Raw genomic sequence first — 18,216 nt, 5'->3', positions numbered from 1 at the left:
TGGTTTAAAGTCTGTTTTATCAGAGACTAGGATTGTAACCCCTGCTTTTTTTGTTTGTTTGTTTTCCATTTGCTTGGTACATCTTCCTCCATCCCTTTATTTTGAGACTATGTGTGTCTCTGCATGTGTGATAGGTCTCCTGAATACAGCACACTGATGGGTCTTGACTCTTTATCCAATTTGCCAGTCTGTGTTTTAGTTGGAGCATTTAGCCCATTTACATTTAAGGTTAATATTGTTATGTGTGCATTTAATCCTGTCATTATGATGTTAGCTGGTTATTTGCTCATTAGTTGATGCAGTTTCTTCCTGGCATTGATGGTCTTTAAAATTTGGCAAGTTTTTGCAGTGGCTGGTACCAGTTGTTCCTTTCCATGTTTAGTGTTTCCTTCAGGAGCTCTTGTAAGGCAGGCCTCATGGTGACAAAATCTCTCAGCATTTGCTTGTCTGTAAAGGATTTTATTTCTCTTTCACTTATGAAGCTTGGTTTGACTGGATATGAAATTGTGGGTTGAAAATTCTTTTCTTTAAGAATGTTGAATATTAGCTCCCACTCTCTTCTGGCTTTTAAACTTTCTGCTGAGAGATCCACTGTTAGTCTGATGGGCTTCCCTTTGTCGGTAACCGGACCTTTCTCTCTGGCTGCCCTTAACATTTTCCTTCATTTCAACTTTGGTGAATCTGACAATTATGTCTTGGAGTTGCTCTTCTCGAGGAGTATCTTTGTGGCATTCTCTGTATTTCCTGAATTTGAATGTTGACCTGCCTGGCTAGATTGGGGAAGTTCTCCTGGATAATATCCTGAAGAGTGTATTCCAACTTGGTTCCATTCTCCCTGTCAGTTTCAGGGACACCAATCAGATGTAGATTTGGTCTTTTCACATAGTCCCATATTTCTTGGAGGCTTTGTTCATTTCTTTTTTACTCTTTTTTCTCTAAACTTCTCACTTTGTTTCATTCATTTGATCTTCAATCACTGATACCCTTTCTTCTGCTTGATTGAATCAGCTACTGAAGCATGGGCATGCATCACATACTTCTCGTGCCATGGTTTTCAGCCCCATCTGGTCATTTAAGGACTTCTCTACACTGTTTGTTCTAGTTAGCCATTGGTCTCATCTTTTTTCAAGGTTTTTAGCTTCTTCGCGATGGGTTTGAACATCCTTCCTTAGCTCGGAGAAGTCTGTTATTACTGATCTTCTGAAGACTTCTTCTCTCAACTCGTCAAAGTCATTCTCTGTCCAGTTTTGTTCCGTTGCTGGCGAGGAGCTGCATTCCTTTGGAGGAGAAGAGGCGCTCTGATTTTTAGAATTTTCAACTTTTCTACTCTGGTTTCTCCCCATCTGTGTGGTTTTATCTACCTTTGGTCTTCAATGACGATGACATACAGATGGGGTTTTGGTGTGGATGTCCTTTCTGTTTGTTAGTTTTCCTTCTATCAATCAGGACCCTCAGTTGCAGGTCTGTTGGAGTTTGCTAAAGGTCCTGTTTGCCTAGGTATCACCAGCCGAGGCTGCAGAACAGCAAATATTGCAGAACGGCAGATGTTACTGTTTGATCCTTCTTCTGGAAGCTTTGTCTCAGAGGGGCACCCGGCCATGTGAGGTGTCAGTGGGCCCCTACTGGGAGGTGTCTCCCAGTTAGGCTACCCAGGGGTCAGGGACTCACTTGAGGAGGCAGTCCATTCTCAGATCTCAAACTCCATGCTGGGAGAACCACTACTCTCTTCAAAGCTGTCAGACAGGGACGTTTAAGTCTGCAGAAGTTTCTGCTGCCTTTTGTTCAGCTATGCCCTGCCCCCGGAGGTGGAGTCTACAGAGGCAGTTAGGCCTCCTTGAGCTGCCATGGGCTCCACCCAATTGGAGCTTCCAGGCAGCTTTGTTTACCTACTCAAGCCTCAGCAATGGCAGACGCCCCTCCCCCAGACTTGCTGCTGCCTTGCAGTTCAATCTCAGACTGCTGTGCTAGCAGTGAGTGAGGCTCCGTGGGCTTGGAACCTCCAAGCCAGGCACAAGATATAATCTCCTGGTGTGTCATTTGCTAAGACCATTGGAAAAGTGCCGTATTAGGAGTGCCCCGATTTTTCAGGTACCATCTGTCATGGCTTCCCTTGGCTAGGAAAGGGAATTCCGGACCCCTTGCACTTCCTGGTTGACGTGATGCCCTACCCTGCACTGTGGGCCACACCCACTGTCTGACAAGCCCCAGTGAGATGAACCCAGCACCTCAGTTGGAAATGAAGAAATCACCTGTCTTCTGTGTTACTCACACTGGGAGCTGCAGACTGGAGCTGTTCTTATTTGGCCATCTTGGAACCTCCTCTCTTCTTTTTTTTTTTTTTTTAAATTATTTTGTATTTATGGGGTACATGTGCAGGTTTGTTGCATAGATACATTGTGTGATGCTGAAGTTTGGGCTTTGACTCAATCCAGCACTCAGATAGTAAACATAGTACCCAATATGTTTGAACTCTTGCCCCACTCCTCTCCCCTTTTGGAGTCCCCAATATCTATTGTTCCCATCTTTATATCCCCATGTGTATCCAATGTTTAGCTCCCACATATAAGTGAGAACATGCAATATCTGGTTTTCTGTTTCTGCATTCATTCACTTAGAATAATGGCCTCCAGCTACATCCATGCTGCCAAAAAGAACATGATTTCATTCTTTTTATGACAGCATAGTATTCCAAGGTGTATATGTACCAAATTTTCTTCACCCAGTCCACTGTTGATGGGCACGTGGGTTCAGTCCATGTCTTTGCTACCGTGAAAAATGTTGCAATAAATATACGAGTGCAGGTGTCTTTTTGGGAGAACAATTTATTTACCTTTGGGTATATGTCCAGTAATGGGATTGCTGGGTTGAATGGTAATTCTATTTTTAGTTCTCTGAGAACTCTCCAAACTGCTTTCCACAGAGCCTGAACTAATTTATAATCCTAACAACAATGTATAAGCATTTCCTTCTCTCTGCAGACTTGCCAATATCCGTTATTTTTTGACTTTTTAATAGTAGCTCTTCCAACTGGTGTGAGATGGCATCTCATTGTGGTTTTGATTTGTACTTTTGTGAAGATTAGTGACCATTGAGCATTTTTTCATATGTTTATTGGTCTCTTGTATGTCTTCCTTTTGAGAAGCTTCTGTTGATGTATTTTGCCCAGGGCAATTTTCTTATTCAAATAAGGGAACCAAAATGTCCGTTAAATTTAACAATATGGACAGTGGATGTTAAAGTCTTCCACTATTATTGTGTAGGAGTCTAAGTCTCTTTGTAGGTCTCTAAGGACTTGCTTTATGGATCTGAGTGCTCCTGTGTTGGGTGCATGTATATTTAGGATAGTTAGCTTTTCTTGTTGTATTGATCCCTTGACCATTATGTAATGGCCTTCTTTGTCTCTTTTTATCTTTGTTGGTTTAAAGTCCATTTTATCAGAGACTAGGATTGCAAACCCTGTTTTTTTTTTTTTCCTTTCCATTTTCTTGGTAAATATTCCCCCATCCCTTTATTTTGAGCCTATGTGTGTCTTTGCACGTGAGATGGGTCTCCTGAATACAGCACACTGATGGGTCTTGACTCGTTATCCAATTTGCCAGTCTGTGTCTTTTAATTGGGGCATTTAGCCCATTTACATTTAAGGTTAATATTGTTATGTGTGAATTTGATCCTATCATCATGATGCTAGCTGGTTATTTTGTACATTAGTTGATGCCATTTATTCATAGTGTTGTTGGTCTTTATATTATGGTGTGTTTTGACAGTGGCTGGTACTGGTTTTTCCTTTCCATATTTAATGCTTCCTTCAGGAGTTCTTGTAAGGCAGGCTTGGTGGTGACAAAATCCTTCAGCATTTGCTTGTCTGTAGAGGATTTTATTTCTCCTTCACTTAAGAAGTTAAGTTAGGCTGGATGAAATTGTGGGTTGAAAATTATTTTCTTTAAGAATATTGAATATTGGCTCCCACTCTCTTCTTGCTTGGGTTTCTGCAGAGAGATCTGCTGTTAGTCTCATGGATTTCCCTTTGTAAATAACCTGATCTTTCTTGTTGGCTGTCCTTAACATTTTTTTCTTTCATTTCAACCTTGGTGAATCTGATGACAATGAGACAGAAAATTAACAAGGTTATTCAGCACTTGAACTCAGCTCTGGACCAAGCGGACCTAATAGACATCTACAGAACTCTCCACCCCAAATAAACAGAATATACAATCTTCTCAGCACCACATAGCACTTATTCTAAAATCAACCACAAAATTGGAGGTAAAACACTTTTCAGCAAATGGAACAGAATAGAAATCATAACAGTCTCTCAGACCACAGTGCAATCACATTAGAACTCAGGATTAAGAAACTCACTCAAAACTGAACAACTACCTGGAAACTGAACAACCTGCTCCTGAATGACTACTGAGTAAATAACAAAATTAAGGCAGAAATAAAGAAGTACTTTGAAACCAATGAAAACAAAGAGACAATGTACCAGAATCTCTGGGACACAGCTAAACCAGGGTTAAGAGGGAAATTTATAGCACTAAAATGCCCACATCAGAGAGGGGAAAAGATCTAAAATCGACACTCTGACATCACAATTAAAAGAACTAGAGAAGCAAGAGCAAACAAATTCAAAAGCTAGTAGAAGGCAAGAAATAACTGAGATCAGAGTAGAACTGAAGGAGACAGAGACATGAAAAACCCTTCAAAAACTCCATGAACCTGGGAGCTGGTTTTTTGAAAAGATTAACAAAGTAGACCACTACTCAGACTAACAAAGAAGAAAATAGAGAAGAGTCAAATAGACACAATAGAAAAATGATAAAGGGGATATCACCACTGATCCCACAGAAATACAAACTAACATCAGAGAATACTATAAACACCTCTACATAAATAAACTAGAAATATCTAGAAGAAATGATAAATTCCTGGACATATACACCCTCCCAAGACTAAATCAGGAAGAAGTTGAATCTGAATAGATCAATAACAAGTTCTGAAATGGAGGGAGTAATTAATAGTTCACCAACCAAAAAAGCCCAGGACCAGATGGATGTACAGCCAAATTTTACAAGAGGTACAAAGAGGAGTTGGTACCATTTCTTCTGAAACTATTCCAAACAATAGAATAAGATAGACTCCTCCCTAACTCATTTTATGAGGCCAGTATTATCCTGATTCCAAAACCTGGCAGAGACACAACAAAAAAAGAAAATTTCGGGCCAATATCCCTGATGAACATTGATGTGAAAATCCTCAGTAAAATACTAGCAAACTGAATCCAGCATCACATTAAAATTCCACCACAATCAAGTTGGCTTTATCCCTGGGACGGAAGGCTAGTTCAATATATGCAAATCAATAAATGTAATCTGTCACATAAACAGAGCCAATGACAAAAACCACATGATTATCTCAATAGATGCAGAAAGGCTTTCGATAAAATTCAACACCTCTTCATGCTAAAAAACTGTCAATAAACTAGGTATTGATGGGACTTATCTCAAAATAATAAGGGCTATTTATGACAAACGCACAGCCAATATCATACTGAATAGGCAAAAGCTTGGAAGCACTCCCTTTGAAAACCGGCACAAGACAAGGATGTCCTTTCTCACCACTCCTATTCAACATAGTATTGGAAGTTCTGGCCAGGGAAATCAGGCAAGAGAAAGAAATAAAGGGTATTCAAATAGGAAGAGAGGAAGTCAAATTGTCTCTGTTTGCAGATGACATGATTATATATTTAGAAAACCCCATCGTCTCGGCCAAAAAACTCCTTAAGCTGATAAGCAACTTCAGCAAAGTCTCAGGACATAAAATTAATGTGCAAAAATCACAAATATTCCTATACACCAATAATAGACAAGCAGAGAGCCAAATCATGAGTGAACTACCATTCACAACTGCTATGAAGAAAATAAAATACCTAGGAATACAACTTACAAGGGAAGTGAAGGACCTCTTCAATGAAAACTACAAAAAGAACTCAAGGAAATAAGACAGGACACAAACAAATGGAAAGACATTCCATGCTCATGGATAGGAAAAATCAATATTGTGAAAATGGCCATACTGCCCAAATCTAATTTATAGATTCAACATTATTCCCATCAGGCTACCACTGACTTTCTTCACAGAACTAGAAAAAACTACTTTAAATTTCATATGGAACCAAAAAAGGATCATATAGCCAAAAACAGTCCTAAGCAAAAAACACAAAGTTGAAGGTATTATGCTACCTGACTTCAAACTACTGCAAGTCTACAGTAATCAAAACAGTATGGTACTGGTACCAAAACAGATATATAGATCAATGGAATAGAACAGAGGCCTCAGAAATAACATCACATATCTAGAACCATCTGATGTTCAACAAACCTGACAAAAACAAGCAATGGGGAAAAAATTCCCTGTTTAATAAAGGGTGCTGGGAAAACTGGCTAGACATATGCAGAAAGCTGAAACTAGATCCCTTCCTTACACCTTATACAAAAATTAATTCAGGATGGATTAAAGACTTAAATGTAAGACCTAAAACCATAAAAACCCTAGAAGAAAACCTAGGCAATATCATTCAGGACATAGGCATAGGCAAAAACTTCAGGATTAAAACACCAAAAGCAAAGGCAACAGAAGCCAAAATTGACAATTAGGATCCAATTAAACTAAAGTGCTTCTGCTCAGCAAAAGAAACTATCAACAGAGTGAACAGGCAACCTACAGAATGGGAGAAAATTTTTGCAATCTACCCATCTGACAAAGGGTAGATTCTAAAACCCAGAATCCACAAGGAACTTAAACAAATTTACAAGAAAAAACCAACCCCATCAAAAAGTGGGCAAAGGATATGAACAGACACTTCTCAAAAGAGGACATTTGTGTGGCCAACAAACATGAAGAAAAGCTCATCATCACTGGTCATTAGAGAAATGCAAATCAAAACCACAATGAGATACTAGCTCATGCCAATTAGAATGTCAATCATTAAAAAGTAAGAAAACAACAGATGTTGGAGAGGATGTGGGGAAATAGGAACACTTTTACACTGTTGGTGGGAGTGTAAATTAGTTCAACCATTGTGGAAGACAGTGTGGCGATTCCTCAAGGATCTAGAACCAGAAACATCATTTGACCCAGCAATCCCATTACTGGGTATATACCCAAAAATTTATAAATCATTCTACTATAAAGACACACACTTGTATGTTTACTGCAGCACTATTTACAATAGCAAAGGCTTGGAACCAACCCAAATGCCCATCAATGATAGACTGGATAAAGAAAATGTGGCACATATACACCATGGAACACTATGCAGCCATAAAAAAGAATGAGTTCATGACCTTTGCAGGGACAGGGATGAAGCTGGAAACTATCATTCTCAGCAAACTAATGCAGGCATAGAAAACCAAACACCGCATGTTTTCACTCGTAAGTGGGAGTTGAAAGATGAGAACACATGGACACAGGGAGGGGAACATCACACACTGGGGCCTGTCAGTGAGTGGAGGGAAAGGGGAGGGAGAGTGTTAGGACAAATCCCTAATGCATGCAAGGCTTAAAACCTAGATGATGGGTTGATAGGTGCAGCAAACTACCATGGCACATGTATAACTATGTAACAAACCTGCATGTTCAGAACATTTCAGCACATGTATTCCAGAACTTAAAGTGAAGAAAAAAAAAATTGGCAATATGCCTGTTGGTGACTGTGTTAGGTTGAGTTCTCCAGAAACAGACCCTGAGGCAAGGGCAGTTTTCTTATCCCATGTTACGGGTTGAATTGTGACCCCCAAATGACATTGTGAAGTCCTAACTCCAGGTATCTGTAAGTGTGACCTTATTTGGAAATTGCACCTTTGCAAATGTAATCAAGTTAATGTGAGGATATTAAGGTAGGTCTTAATACAATATGACTAGTGTCTTTATAAGAAGACAATGTGAATACACACAGGGAGAAAACCACATGACAATAGAAGTGGAGATTGCAATAACAAGCCTGTGAGCCAAGGTCCATCGTGGACTGACAGTGACCACCAAAAGCTAGAAAGGGGCAAAGGATTCTCCCCTATAGGTTTCAGAGGGAGCATGGCTTTTCTGACACCTTATTTTCAGCTTCTAGCTTCCAGAACTATAAGACAAAAACTTTCTGTTGTTTTAAACCATGGAGTATGTATTAGTTTTTAGAGCAGCCTAGGAAACTACTACATCCTATCTGTTGATAATTACCTAGTCTGGACAAATCTTCCCGTCTTTGAGGATTACCACGGAGAAAAAGAATATAAGGTATCTATGAACAACAACAACAACAAAACAAACAAACAAACAAAAAAAAAACAGAAAAAAATGGAAAAGAAAAGCATACAGGAAATCAAAATATATTACATAATATACCTCTGAAATTATTTACTGCAGGATTCAGTAGAAAATTTCAGGAAAATAGCTTTCATAAAAGAATACAAGAATTTATACCACTACTTGTCTTTCAGAAACATGGAAAAATAACTAAGTCAATTGCATTTTTTAATGATTTGTATTTATAACATTAAATAATATTGATTTACCTGATTGAAGTCCAAAAAATAGTTCCTCATCTTGAAGTAGTTCTTGAACACAATCTAATCTCATGTTAATGGTTTCAATATCAACTAGAGGTTCTAATATATTAGAACGAAGTCGTCTACTCCCTCCAGGAGTCTTAGTATAATTTAGAACACCAAAGAGAGTGTGATTATTCCTTTCAAAACACAAGAAATGTCATTAAGAATACAAAGAAAAATGCAAGAAAATTTCATTTCACTTTGTAATTAAACAATCCTATAATCTACAGCAATGATTCTTAAACTTTACTGTGCATACAATTACATGTGTTTCTAATTCAGTAGGTCTAAGAAAAAGCATGAGGATCTACATTTTGGGCCAGGCATGGTGGCTCACACCCATAATCTCAACACTCTGGCAGGCCAAGACAGGAGGAATGCTTGAATCCAGGAGTTTAAGACCAGCATGGACAACATAGTGAGAACCTGTGTCTATAAAAACTAAAAATTAACTGGACATGGTGGCACAGGCCTTTAGTCCCAGTTACTCAGGAGGCTGAGATGGGAGGATTGCTTGAGCCCAGGAGGTCGATGCTGCAGTGAACCATACTTGCACCACTGTACTCCAGTGTGGTAACAGAGTGAGATCTTGTCTCAAAAAAATGTTTTTAGATATATTTTGAACAAGCTCCCAAATATGCTATTGGTCAATGAACTACACTTTAACAAGGATGAATAGAATCTCCTTGTACTTTATGACTTCTTTTATACATCAGTTACAATATTCAGACTAATATAAAGTTTTCTAGTCTATTTATTCCATCCATAATAGCAAGATATCAATACTATATCCTTAACAGTGGAGGGACTTTTATATTGTTAAAATAAGTATTTACTATAATCCTGTAGTACTAATGACAAGTACAAGAGAATTTCATAATTTCTAGGTGATTTATAAAGAAATGAGCTATTCTAAAGAATGCTGGCCAAGCATGGTGGCTCATGTCTGTAATCCCAGCACTTTGGGAGGCAGAAGCAGGTGGATCACTTGAGGTTAGGAGTTCAAGACCAGCCTGGTCAACATGGTGAAACCCCATCTCTACTAAAAAAAAAAAAAATACAAAACTTAGCCAGGTATAGTGGCAGGCACCTGTAATCCCAGTTTCTCAGGAGGCTGAGCCATGAGAATCACTTGAACCCAGGAGGCAGAGGTTACAGTGAGCCGAGATTGTGCCACTGCACTCCAGCCTGGGCTGCAAAGTGAGACTCTGTCTAAAACAAACAAACAAAAACAAAGAAACAAAAAAAAATGCATTTAGTTGAACTATTTATTCGACAACTTCATATAATACATGTAAAAAATCTGATTCATTTTAATATTCAACAAATATTTTTTGAGCCCTTATGGTATTCAAAACTCTATGCTAAACACTGGGCATACAAGATGGACATGATACCTACCTTCATGGACCTTACAGCCTAATGGCGATTGCCAATAACTTTTTTCCTTTTTTTGAGACAGAGTTTTGCTCTGTTGTCCAGGCTGGAGTATAGTAGCACTATCTAGGCTCACTGCTACCTCTGCCTCCAGGGTTCAAGTGATTCTCTTGCCTCAGCCTCCTGACTAGCTGGGATTACAGGTGTGCCACTACGATGGCTAAATTTTGTATTTTTGGTAAAGACAGGGTTTCACCATGGCAACCAGGCTGGTCTCGAACTCCTGACCTCAAGTGATCCACCCACGTTGGCCTCCCCAGGGTGCAGGGATTATAGGCATGAGCCACGGCACCCAGCCATTGCCAATAACTTTTGTCAGTTTACTGACCATGACTGAAGACAAGACAAAGAGGAAGGAGAAATAAACAATAAAAACAATAAACACATAATCATATCAAGAAAATAATTTCAGGTACAGAAACTTGCTAAAAAAAAAAAAAAAAAACAAGCCAGGTGTGGTGGCTCACATCTGCAATCCCAGAACTTTGGGAGGCCGAGGCGGGTGGATCACGAGGTCAGGAGATTGAGACCATCCTGGCTAACACAGTTAAACCCTGTCTCTACTAAAAATACAAAAAATAATTAGCTGGACCTGGGTGGCAGGCGCCTGTAGTCCCAGCTACTTGGGAGGCTGAGGCACGAGAATGGCGTGAACCTGGGAGGCGGAACTTGCAGTGAGCTGAGATTGCACCACTGCACTCCAGCCTGGGGTACAGAGTGTGACTCCGTCTCAAAAAATTTAAAAAAATTAAAAAAAAAAAACAGGAATATACAGAGAAGGACCAGGATGGTTGCTTTAGTTAGGTTGCTTAAGAAAAACTTCCCTATGAATTTGACAGTAGAGTTGAGAACTGAATGATTAAAAAGAAGGCAGCAAAGACTATGATGATGGGATGGGAATCATGACAACAATAATGAGGAGAGCTAACATAAAATGATACTTAGTATGTACCCAGAATGGTTCTAAGTGTTTTAAATGTATTAACTTGTTTATTCTAATAACCATGTTATGAGAGAGACACTATTATTGGCCACATCATTTTACAACAGAAGGAATGTAAGTATGAGGAAATTAGGTAACTTGTCTAAGATTTCCAAGTAAGTAGCATAGCAGTAATTTAAGCCCAGGAAGTCTGGCTGCAGAACAAAAAAGAAGATTAAGGTTAGTGGAGCTTTGCAAGTTGGGGTAAGAATAGAAGGAGATGAATGAAGAAGTTGATCGAAGCCAGGACATAGAAGTCCTTGTAGGCCAAAGAGTCTGGATTCTATTGTAAATGTAAGGAGAGCCACTGGAAAGTTTTCAGCAAAAGAGTTACAAGATCTGATTTCTGGATTAAAAGGATATCACAGTCTGACTACTATTAATACGTTGAGAATAAACTATAGGAGGGTAAGAAGAGGGCAGAAAGAAAAGTTAGGAGGCTATTATAGTAGTCTATGCTAAAGACGATAGAGGTTTGGGTTAGGGTGGTAGCCTTGGAAATGGTGAGAAGTGATCCAGCACTGGTATATACTCTGAAGGCTAGATAAAAAGGATTTTCTGATGGATCAAATCTGAGGTGTGAAAGGAGAGGAAACAAGAATGACTTTTGAGATTTAGTCATCATTCTACCAGATTTTTGTCATACCAATTTAAACAAATTTGTAGGAAACTACTCATATCAACTGGCTGGGGGTGGTCTCCCATCACATGTACAATTTTTTTTCTTTTTTGAGAACTTATTTATGTGGGAACAAAGGAGGTAAGGGACACACATAAACCTCCCATTTGTTATAGAAATCAATGGATGTAAGACGGCACTGAACACGCAGTAAGCCTATGGAAGCATTGCAGCTATTCAGATAGTTCAGTAGGTAGAATATCCATCTTTTAACCTGAGTATTTTTAAGTCTGTGAAAAGACTTCTCAGTTGTTCCTTTCAACTATAATACTAACTGCTGGAAATCAGATATTCTATCATTTAAGTATCTGTATCCCTAATACATAGCAGGAAGTCAAACAATGTTTGACAATGATAATGACAAATAATAATAAACTATGAAACATGACAAGGTAAAACTGAATATAAAACACTTTGTAATAACTACCAGGCTTGGTCATTGATTTTCTATGCTATGATAACACAGCATATCATAGAAAGTCAAAGACAGAGTAATTTTAACCTATAACCTAATGGATGTGAAGTCGTATCTAACTGTGGTTTTGATTTGTAGATCCCTAATGACTAGTAAAGTTGAGCATCTTTTCAGGTACTTATTGGTCATTTATTTACCTTCTTTGTAAATAACGTCTATTAATAGACATTTGAAAATAATGTCTATTAACAGACATTTGAAAAAAATGTCTATTAAGTTCCTTTACCCAGTTCTGAATGGGGTTGCTTTTTGTTATTTGGTACAAATGTCTTTTTAAAACTTGATTTTGGTGAAACACCTGACCAGTTCAGCAATAACAGTACAATGATTTGAAACATGCTTATTCAATATTTCTACACCATTAGCTGGGCATGGCAGTTTGTGCCCATAGTTTCAGCTACTTGGGAGGCTGAGGCAGGAGAATCATTTGAGCCCAGGAGTTTGAGACCAGCCTGGACAAAATAGCAAGACCCTACCTCTTAAATACAATTCTCCATGAAATAATTTAAAGAAGTTCAGGCTGAGAGCAGTAGCTCATGGCTGTAATCCCAGCACTTTGGGAGGCCGAGGCAGGTGGATAATTTGAGATCCAGAATTCGAGACCAGCCCGGCCAATATGGTGAAACCCTGTCTCTACTAAAAATACAAAAATTAGCTAGGCATGGTAGCACATGCCTGTAGTCCCAGCTACTTGGGAGGCTGAAACAGAAGAATTGCTTGAACCTGGGAGGCAGAGGTTGCAGTGAACCAAGATCGCACCACTGCACTCCAGCCTGGGCAACAAGAGTGAAACTCCATCTCAAAATTAAAAAAAAAAAAAAACAAACAAAAAACAACAACTTTAAAGTAACTATTTATAGAAAAAAAAGAAAATATACTGATATATTTTATAAGAAATAAAATGGATGATCTTACCTACAGTCTTGATTATTAATTAACAATTCAAGGTTTTGGGCTGATGATGAATCTATCATGGCTGTCTGTTCACTACCCTGGAAACAAATCTTCAGTGATTTTGGTGCATATACTGAATTTTGAATAAATTCAACATATTTTAACAAGGCTGCAACAGCTGCAAGGCAGTAATACCTAAAAGATGACCAATAATACATCACTATAAGTCATTAATATAAAAAATTATCTATTTCCCTTTAATTTAAAAAAATTATAAATATTTGCATAGCATTGCTTAAACTCAAAAGGAAAAGGTAAAACAGATATTTCATATTTTTGAAAACTAGGTAAATAACCTCTAAATCATAAAAATTAATGAAAATAAATAATTTGCTCAAGTCTGACACTTAAGGGACTTTAAATTCTGATAAATCCTGTGTTAGGAGATAACATTCAATCAAAGGTAATTTGCATCAATTTTTGATGTACCATTCTAAGTATTCAGATAATGTTGGGAATGTCTGATACTTTATTTATTTATTTATTTAGAGACGGAGTCTGGCTTTGTCGCCCAGGCTGGAGTGCAGTGGCCGGATCTCAGCTCACTGCAAGCTCCGCCTCCCGGGTTTACGCCATTCTCCCGCCTCAGCCTCCGGAGCAGCTGGGACTACAGGCGCCCGCCACCTCGCCCGGCTAGATTTTTGTATTTTTTTAGTAGAGACGGGGTTTCACCGTGTTAGCCAGGATGGTCTTGATCTCCTGACCTCGTGATCCGCCCGTCTCAGCCTCCCAAAGTGCTGGGATTACAGGCTTGAGCCACCGCGCCCGGCCCTTTATTTATTTATTTTGAGACATGGTCTGGTTCTGTCATCCAGGCTGAGTTGCAGTGGCATGATCTCGGCTCACTGCAACCTCCACCTCCCAGGCTCAAGCAATCCTCCTGCCGCAGCCTCCCAAGGAGCTGGGATGACAGTCATGCACCACCACATCCAGATAATTTTTGTATTTTTGGTAGAGATGGGGTTTTGCCCTGTTGCTGAGGCTGGTCTCAAACTCCTTGACCTCCCGAAGTGCTGGGATTTCAGGCATGAGTCACTGTGCCCAGCCTGGAAAAATCTGGTACTTTAATGGTAGAATCAAGTCTCAATGTATACAGAAGTATGTTATGATCTCAGTGAGAATGATTGTTATTTAACTCAGTAAACAGGTAATCCAACCTAGCTCAAAGAAAGTATCTATTTCGTATGTTCTAGGAAATATGTGTTCCAAAAATATCATTCTCTGTCTCATGCTGAATCTTTTAGGAGTAAAGACAGGAAGAAACAGGAACACAGCTTTACCTGTGTTTCGCTTCTATGCCTTCACATTTCCAGTTTACTATAGCTACTTGAGCTTCTCACTCCAAAGTAAAGTGAGCAGCAACAATTAGGTCAATAGATTATGACTAATTTGGAGAAATTCTATATAAATTAAGTTAGTAATATATGCCTTGTGTATAAATTTTAGTTAACTATTTCACTATTTCAATAATTACTGTGTATTATGAACCAGGGAATTTTCCAGGTGGTAGGAATGCAGCAGAGAACAAAACAGACAAAAGTCCCTGCCCTTGTGGAACTCATACTGGAGATTTATTTGCTTTCCTTAAGTTATAACTTACTTGATAAGATATTGGTAGCTGTGGGCTAGTAAAAAAATAAATAAATACATAACTTACTTGGACTGAACCTCCATTAGAACAGTGCTGAATTCTGCTATGCATAACTGTTCAATGTACTCTAATCCTTTTGTTTCATTGAAGTATTTCCTTTGGATAGTAGTAAAATTAACATTCTGAAAAGAAGTTTTAATTTCAAAATAAAGTTTGAAGTGCCATGCGCTTGCCCAAAACTGCTTTCTTAAACACATGCTCATAACTAGGTAAGTGACTTAAATATTGTATAAAAATTTCAACATTTACATAAGAACTTTTCTTATTTATATAAAAAGAATGATTATCCTTGCTAAGTGAATTATAGTACAGTTTGTATCTCTTATTAGACCTTACTCTTATGAGATTTAATGGAATATGTTAGATACAATAATAAAAATAAACATGAAAGTCTATACCTTTTAGTAATTTTTTGTATAGAAATAATCTTTCACAGTTTTATATTCATCTTTCCATAGTGTATTATAATTGAGAAAGGGAAGATTCTTATAATGTCCTAGGTGAAAAGATGAAAACACCAATTCTACCTATTTATGATATACTATTTACATAAAGTAAACTGAATTTATTTAGAACAAAAAGAAAATTATAATCTTTTTGAGACAGGGTCTCACTCTGTTGCCTAGGCTGGAGTACAGCAGCATGATCATAGCTCACCACAAATTTGAACTCCAGGATACAACCAATCTGCTTGCTTCATTCTCCTGAGTAGCTGGGACTACAGGCACACCATTACATCTGGCTAATTTTTTTTTTTTTTTTTAAGCAGAGACAAGTTCTCCCTGTGTTGCCCAGGCTAGTCTCAAACTCCTGGGCTCAAGTGATTCTCCCACATTGGCCTCCCAAAGTGCTGGAATTACCAGTGTGAGACATCAGCACCCAGTTGATAATGGAACTTTTAAAAAGCATCAAGTTGTTAAGTAAAAGGTTTACCTCCTTTGAATAAAACTAATAGTTAAGAAAACATAATATTATATCAATGGACTACATTAGAGCTGTTAAGAGTGAAAAAAATATCATGACCAAGTAGGGACATATCTTATTAACTTTGGTTTTCATGTAAATAAAATTCTGAAAAGTCAAGTAACTTTTCTGATGTTATACAGTTGATCTGTGCCAAAGCTGAGACTCAAATTTAGATTTCTTTGAAGTCCATTTTCCTTCTACTTCATATTGCTTTTGATTTAATGCAGGTCTTTTTTTTCTTAAGAGTGGGGTCTCACTATGTCGCCCAGGCTAGATTTGAACTACTGGGCTCAAGTGATCCTCCCACCCTGGCCTCCCAAGTACCTGGGACTATAGGCACATGTCACTGCACCTGGCTAATGAAGGTCTTCTTATGGTAAGTGTAGTCATAATAGTAATAATGATAATAATAATACTGAATTTTCCCTCTGCTTAGAATACTTTTACAAATACCTCCATGGCTTGCTCCCTCTCTCCATTCAGAACTTTGCCCAAATGTAACCTTATCAATGAGGCCATCTCTGATTACCCTATATAAAATATCAATTCTCTAGGAGGTTGGTACCTCCTATTGTTCCTAATTTACTGATGAAAAAACTGAAGCTCAAAGAAGCTAAGTGTCTTCTACTAGGTCACTTAGAGTCAAGATTTGAAACTGGGACAATCTGATTTCTCTATTCTTAAGCAATATGCTGTACTGCCTTACTATTCAAATGTACTGAAATTATGTTGTTTTTGACTTTGGAGGACTTATCCCCCATTCCATATGATTCTGGAAGGCCTAGCTATCATAGTATTCTGCATCCCACAGCAAAAGGATTAGTCAATCATAGTGTATCTACCCCAAGAAATAGTGATTACTCTAACGTGTGAGAAAATGAACAAAGCGTGATCAGTCAGCATCCTTCCCTGGAAATCATACATGGACACTGGAATAAAGAAATTATTTTCCCTTTGGGTTAGCTAAGCTGAGATGATATCAGCCTTGAGCTATTAGCAATCATCTTCTTAAATCTCATAGAAGTAAACTATCTGCAGTAGAAAAAGGATGATATGGGGAATGAGAGTAGTGATAAAGATTCGCTCTTTGACCAAACTCTACCTGGGCTACTATGAGCCTTCTTCTCAACTAACGCTCCATCCAGCCTATAAAGACGTGAACGAAACACTAACAGTATTTCTAACTGCTCAAAGTCACATCCCTAGGATGACCTTAGCCTCTCATAAAATGCCAGCCTAAGAAAACTCAGGCTGCCAAAAAAAAATTTACTGTGTATTCCACTTAACACCTAAAGATAGGGTCCCTGGCTCCTATTCTCTGTGGGAGAGTAGGAGCTTAACTTCGGTAAGTGCCAGTCAGCAAACCCAGATTGTTTGTTGTTGTTGTTCTTTTGAGATGGAGTCTTGCTCGTTGCCCAGGCTGGAGTGCAGTGGCACGACCTCGGCTCACTGCAACCTCTGCCTCCCGGGTTCAAGCGATTCTCCTGCCTCAGCTTCCCGAGTAGCTGGGACTACAGGCGTATGCCACCAGGCCTGGCTAATTTTTTTGTATTTTTAGTAGAGATGAGGTTTCACCATGTTAGCCAGGATGGTCTCGATCTCCTGATCTCGTGATCCACCCACCTTGGCCTCCGAAAGTGCTGGGATTACAGGCATGAGCCACCGCAACTGGTCTTACTTTTTGTTGTACTAATTTCTTGCTTCCCTGACTCTAACGAGCTTGTGCTTACTCCTCCTTATTCCCTTACTCTCCCATTAAAATGCCCAGTATAAACTGAAGCTCAATTCAGTCCACACTGGACTCTTTTCTCTGTTGCAAGAGCATATTACTGATTAAAATATTTAGCTAGTGTTTGGCTTTGTTTACCTTTGACAGTAGGAACAGGATCTATTCAACCATTGACTTCCCAGTTACATAAGCCAATATATTTCCTTTTTTGCATAAGGTAGTTTACATTAGATTTCTGTTACTTACAACCAAAATAATTATAAGACCTAATCACAACAACAGCAACAACAACAAAACATGAAAGTTGGGGGGGGCAGAGCAAGATGGCCGAATAGGAACAGCTCCAGTCTCCAACTCCCAGCGCGAAGGACACAGAAGACTGGTGATTTCTGCATTTTCAACTGAGGTACTGGGGTCATCTCACTAGTGAGTGCCGGACAATCGGTGCTGGTCAGCTGTTACAGCCCGACCAGCGAGAGCTGAAGCAGGGTGAGGCATCGCCTCATCTGGGAAGCGCAAGGGGGAAGGGAATCCCTTTTCCTAACCAGGGGAACTGAGACACACAACACCTGGAAAATCGGGTAACTCCCACCCCAATACTGCTCTATAGGCTAACGGGCACACCAGGAGAATATACCCCACGCCTGGCTGGGAGGGTCCCACGCCCCCGGAGCCTCCCTCCTTGCTAACACAGCAGTCTGCGGCAATCTAACCGATCTAACCGCAGGGCAGCAGCGAGGCTG

The 18,216-nt window shown here is 39.0% G+C and overlaps 1 protein-coding gene across 1 annotated transcript in view; it reads right to left on the bottom strand.

Moving 5' to 3' along the window:
* The window catches only part of MSH4 (mutS homolog 4), a 135,252-nt gene that overhangs the window by 94,233 nt on the left and 22,803 nt on the right, over positions 1–18,216 (bottom strand). The window contains exons 5-7 of the mRNA XM_011936943.1: positions 14,785–14,900; positions 13,089–13,262; positions 8,565–8,737 (exon numbers count right to left, since the gene is read on the bottom strand). Coding sequence (XP_011792333.1) covers positions 8,565–8,737; positions 13,089–13,262; positions 14,785–14,900 — 463 coding nt within the window. The remainder of the gene's footprint in view (positions 1–8,564; positions 8,738–13,088; positions 13,263–14,784; positions 14,901–18,216) is intronic.

This window comes from Colobus angolensis, unplaced genomic scaffold (assembly GCF_000951035.1).
Source record: "Colobus angolensis palliatus isolate OR3802 unplaced genomic scaffold, Cang.pa_1.0 Scaffold158, whole genome shotgun sequence".
NCBI classification, from domain to species: Eukaryota; Metazoa; Chordata; class Mammalia; order Primates; family Cercopithecidae; genus Colobus; species Colobus angolensis.
The sequence above is the reverse complement of the archived record's forward strand: the minus strand, read 5'-3'. Positions and strand labels throughout refer to the sequence as shown.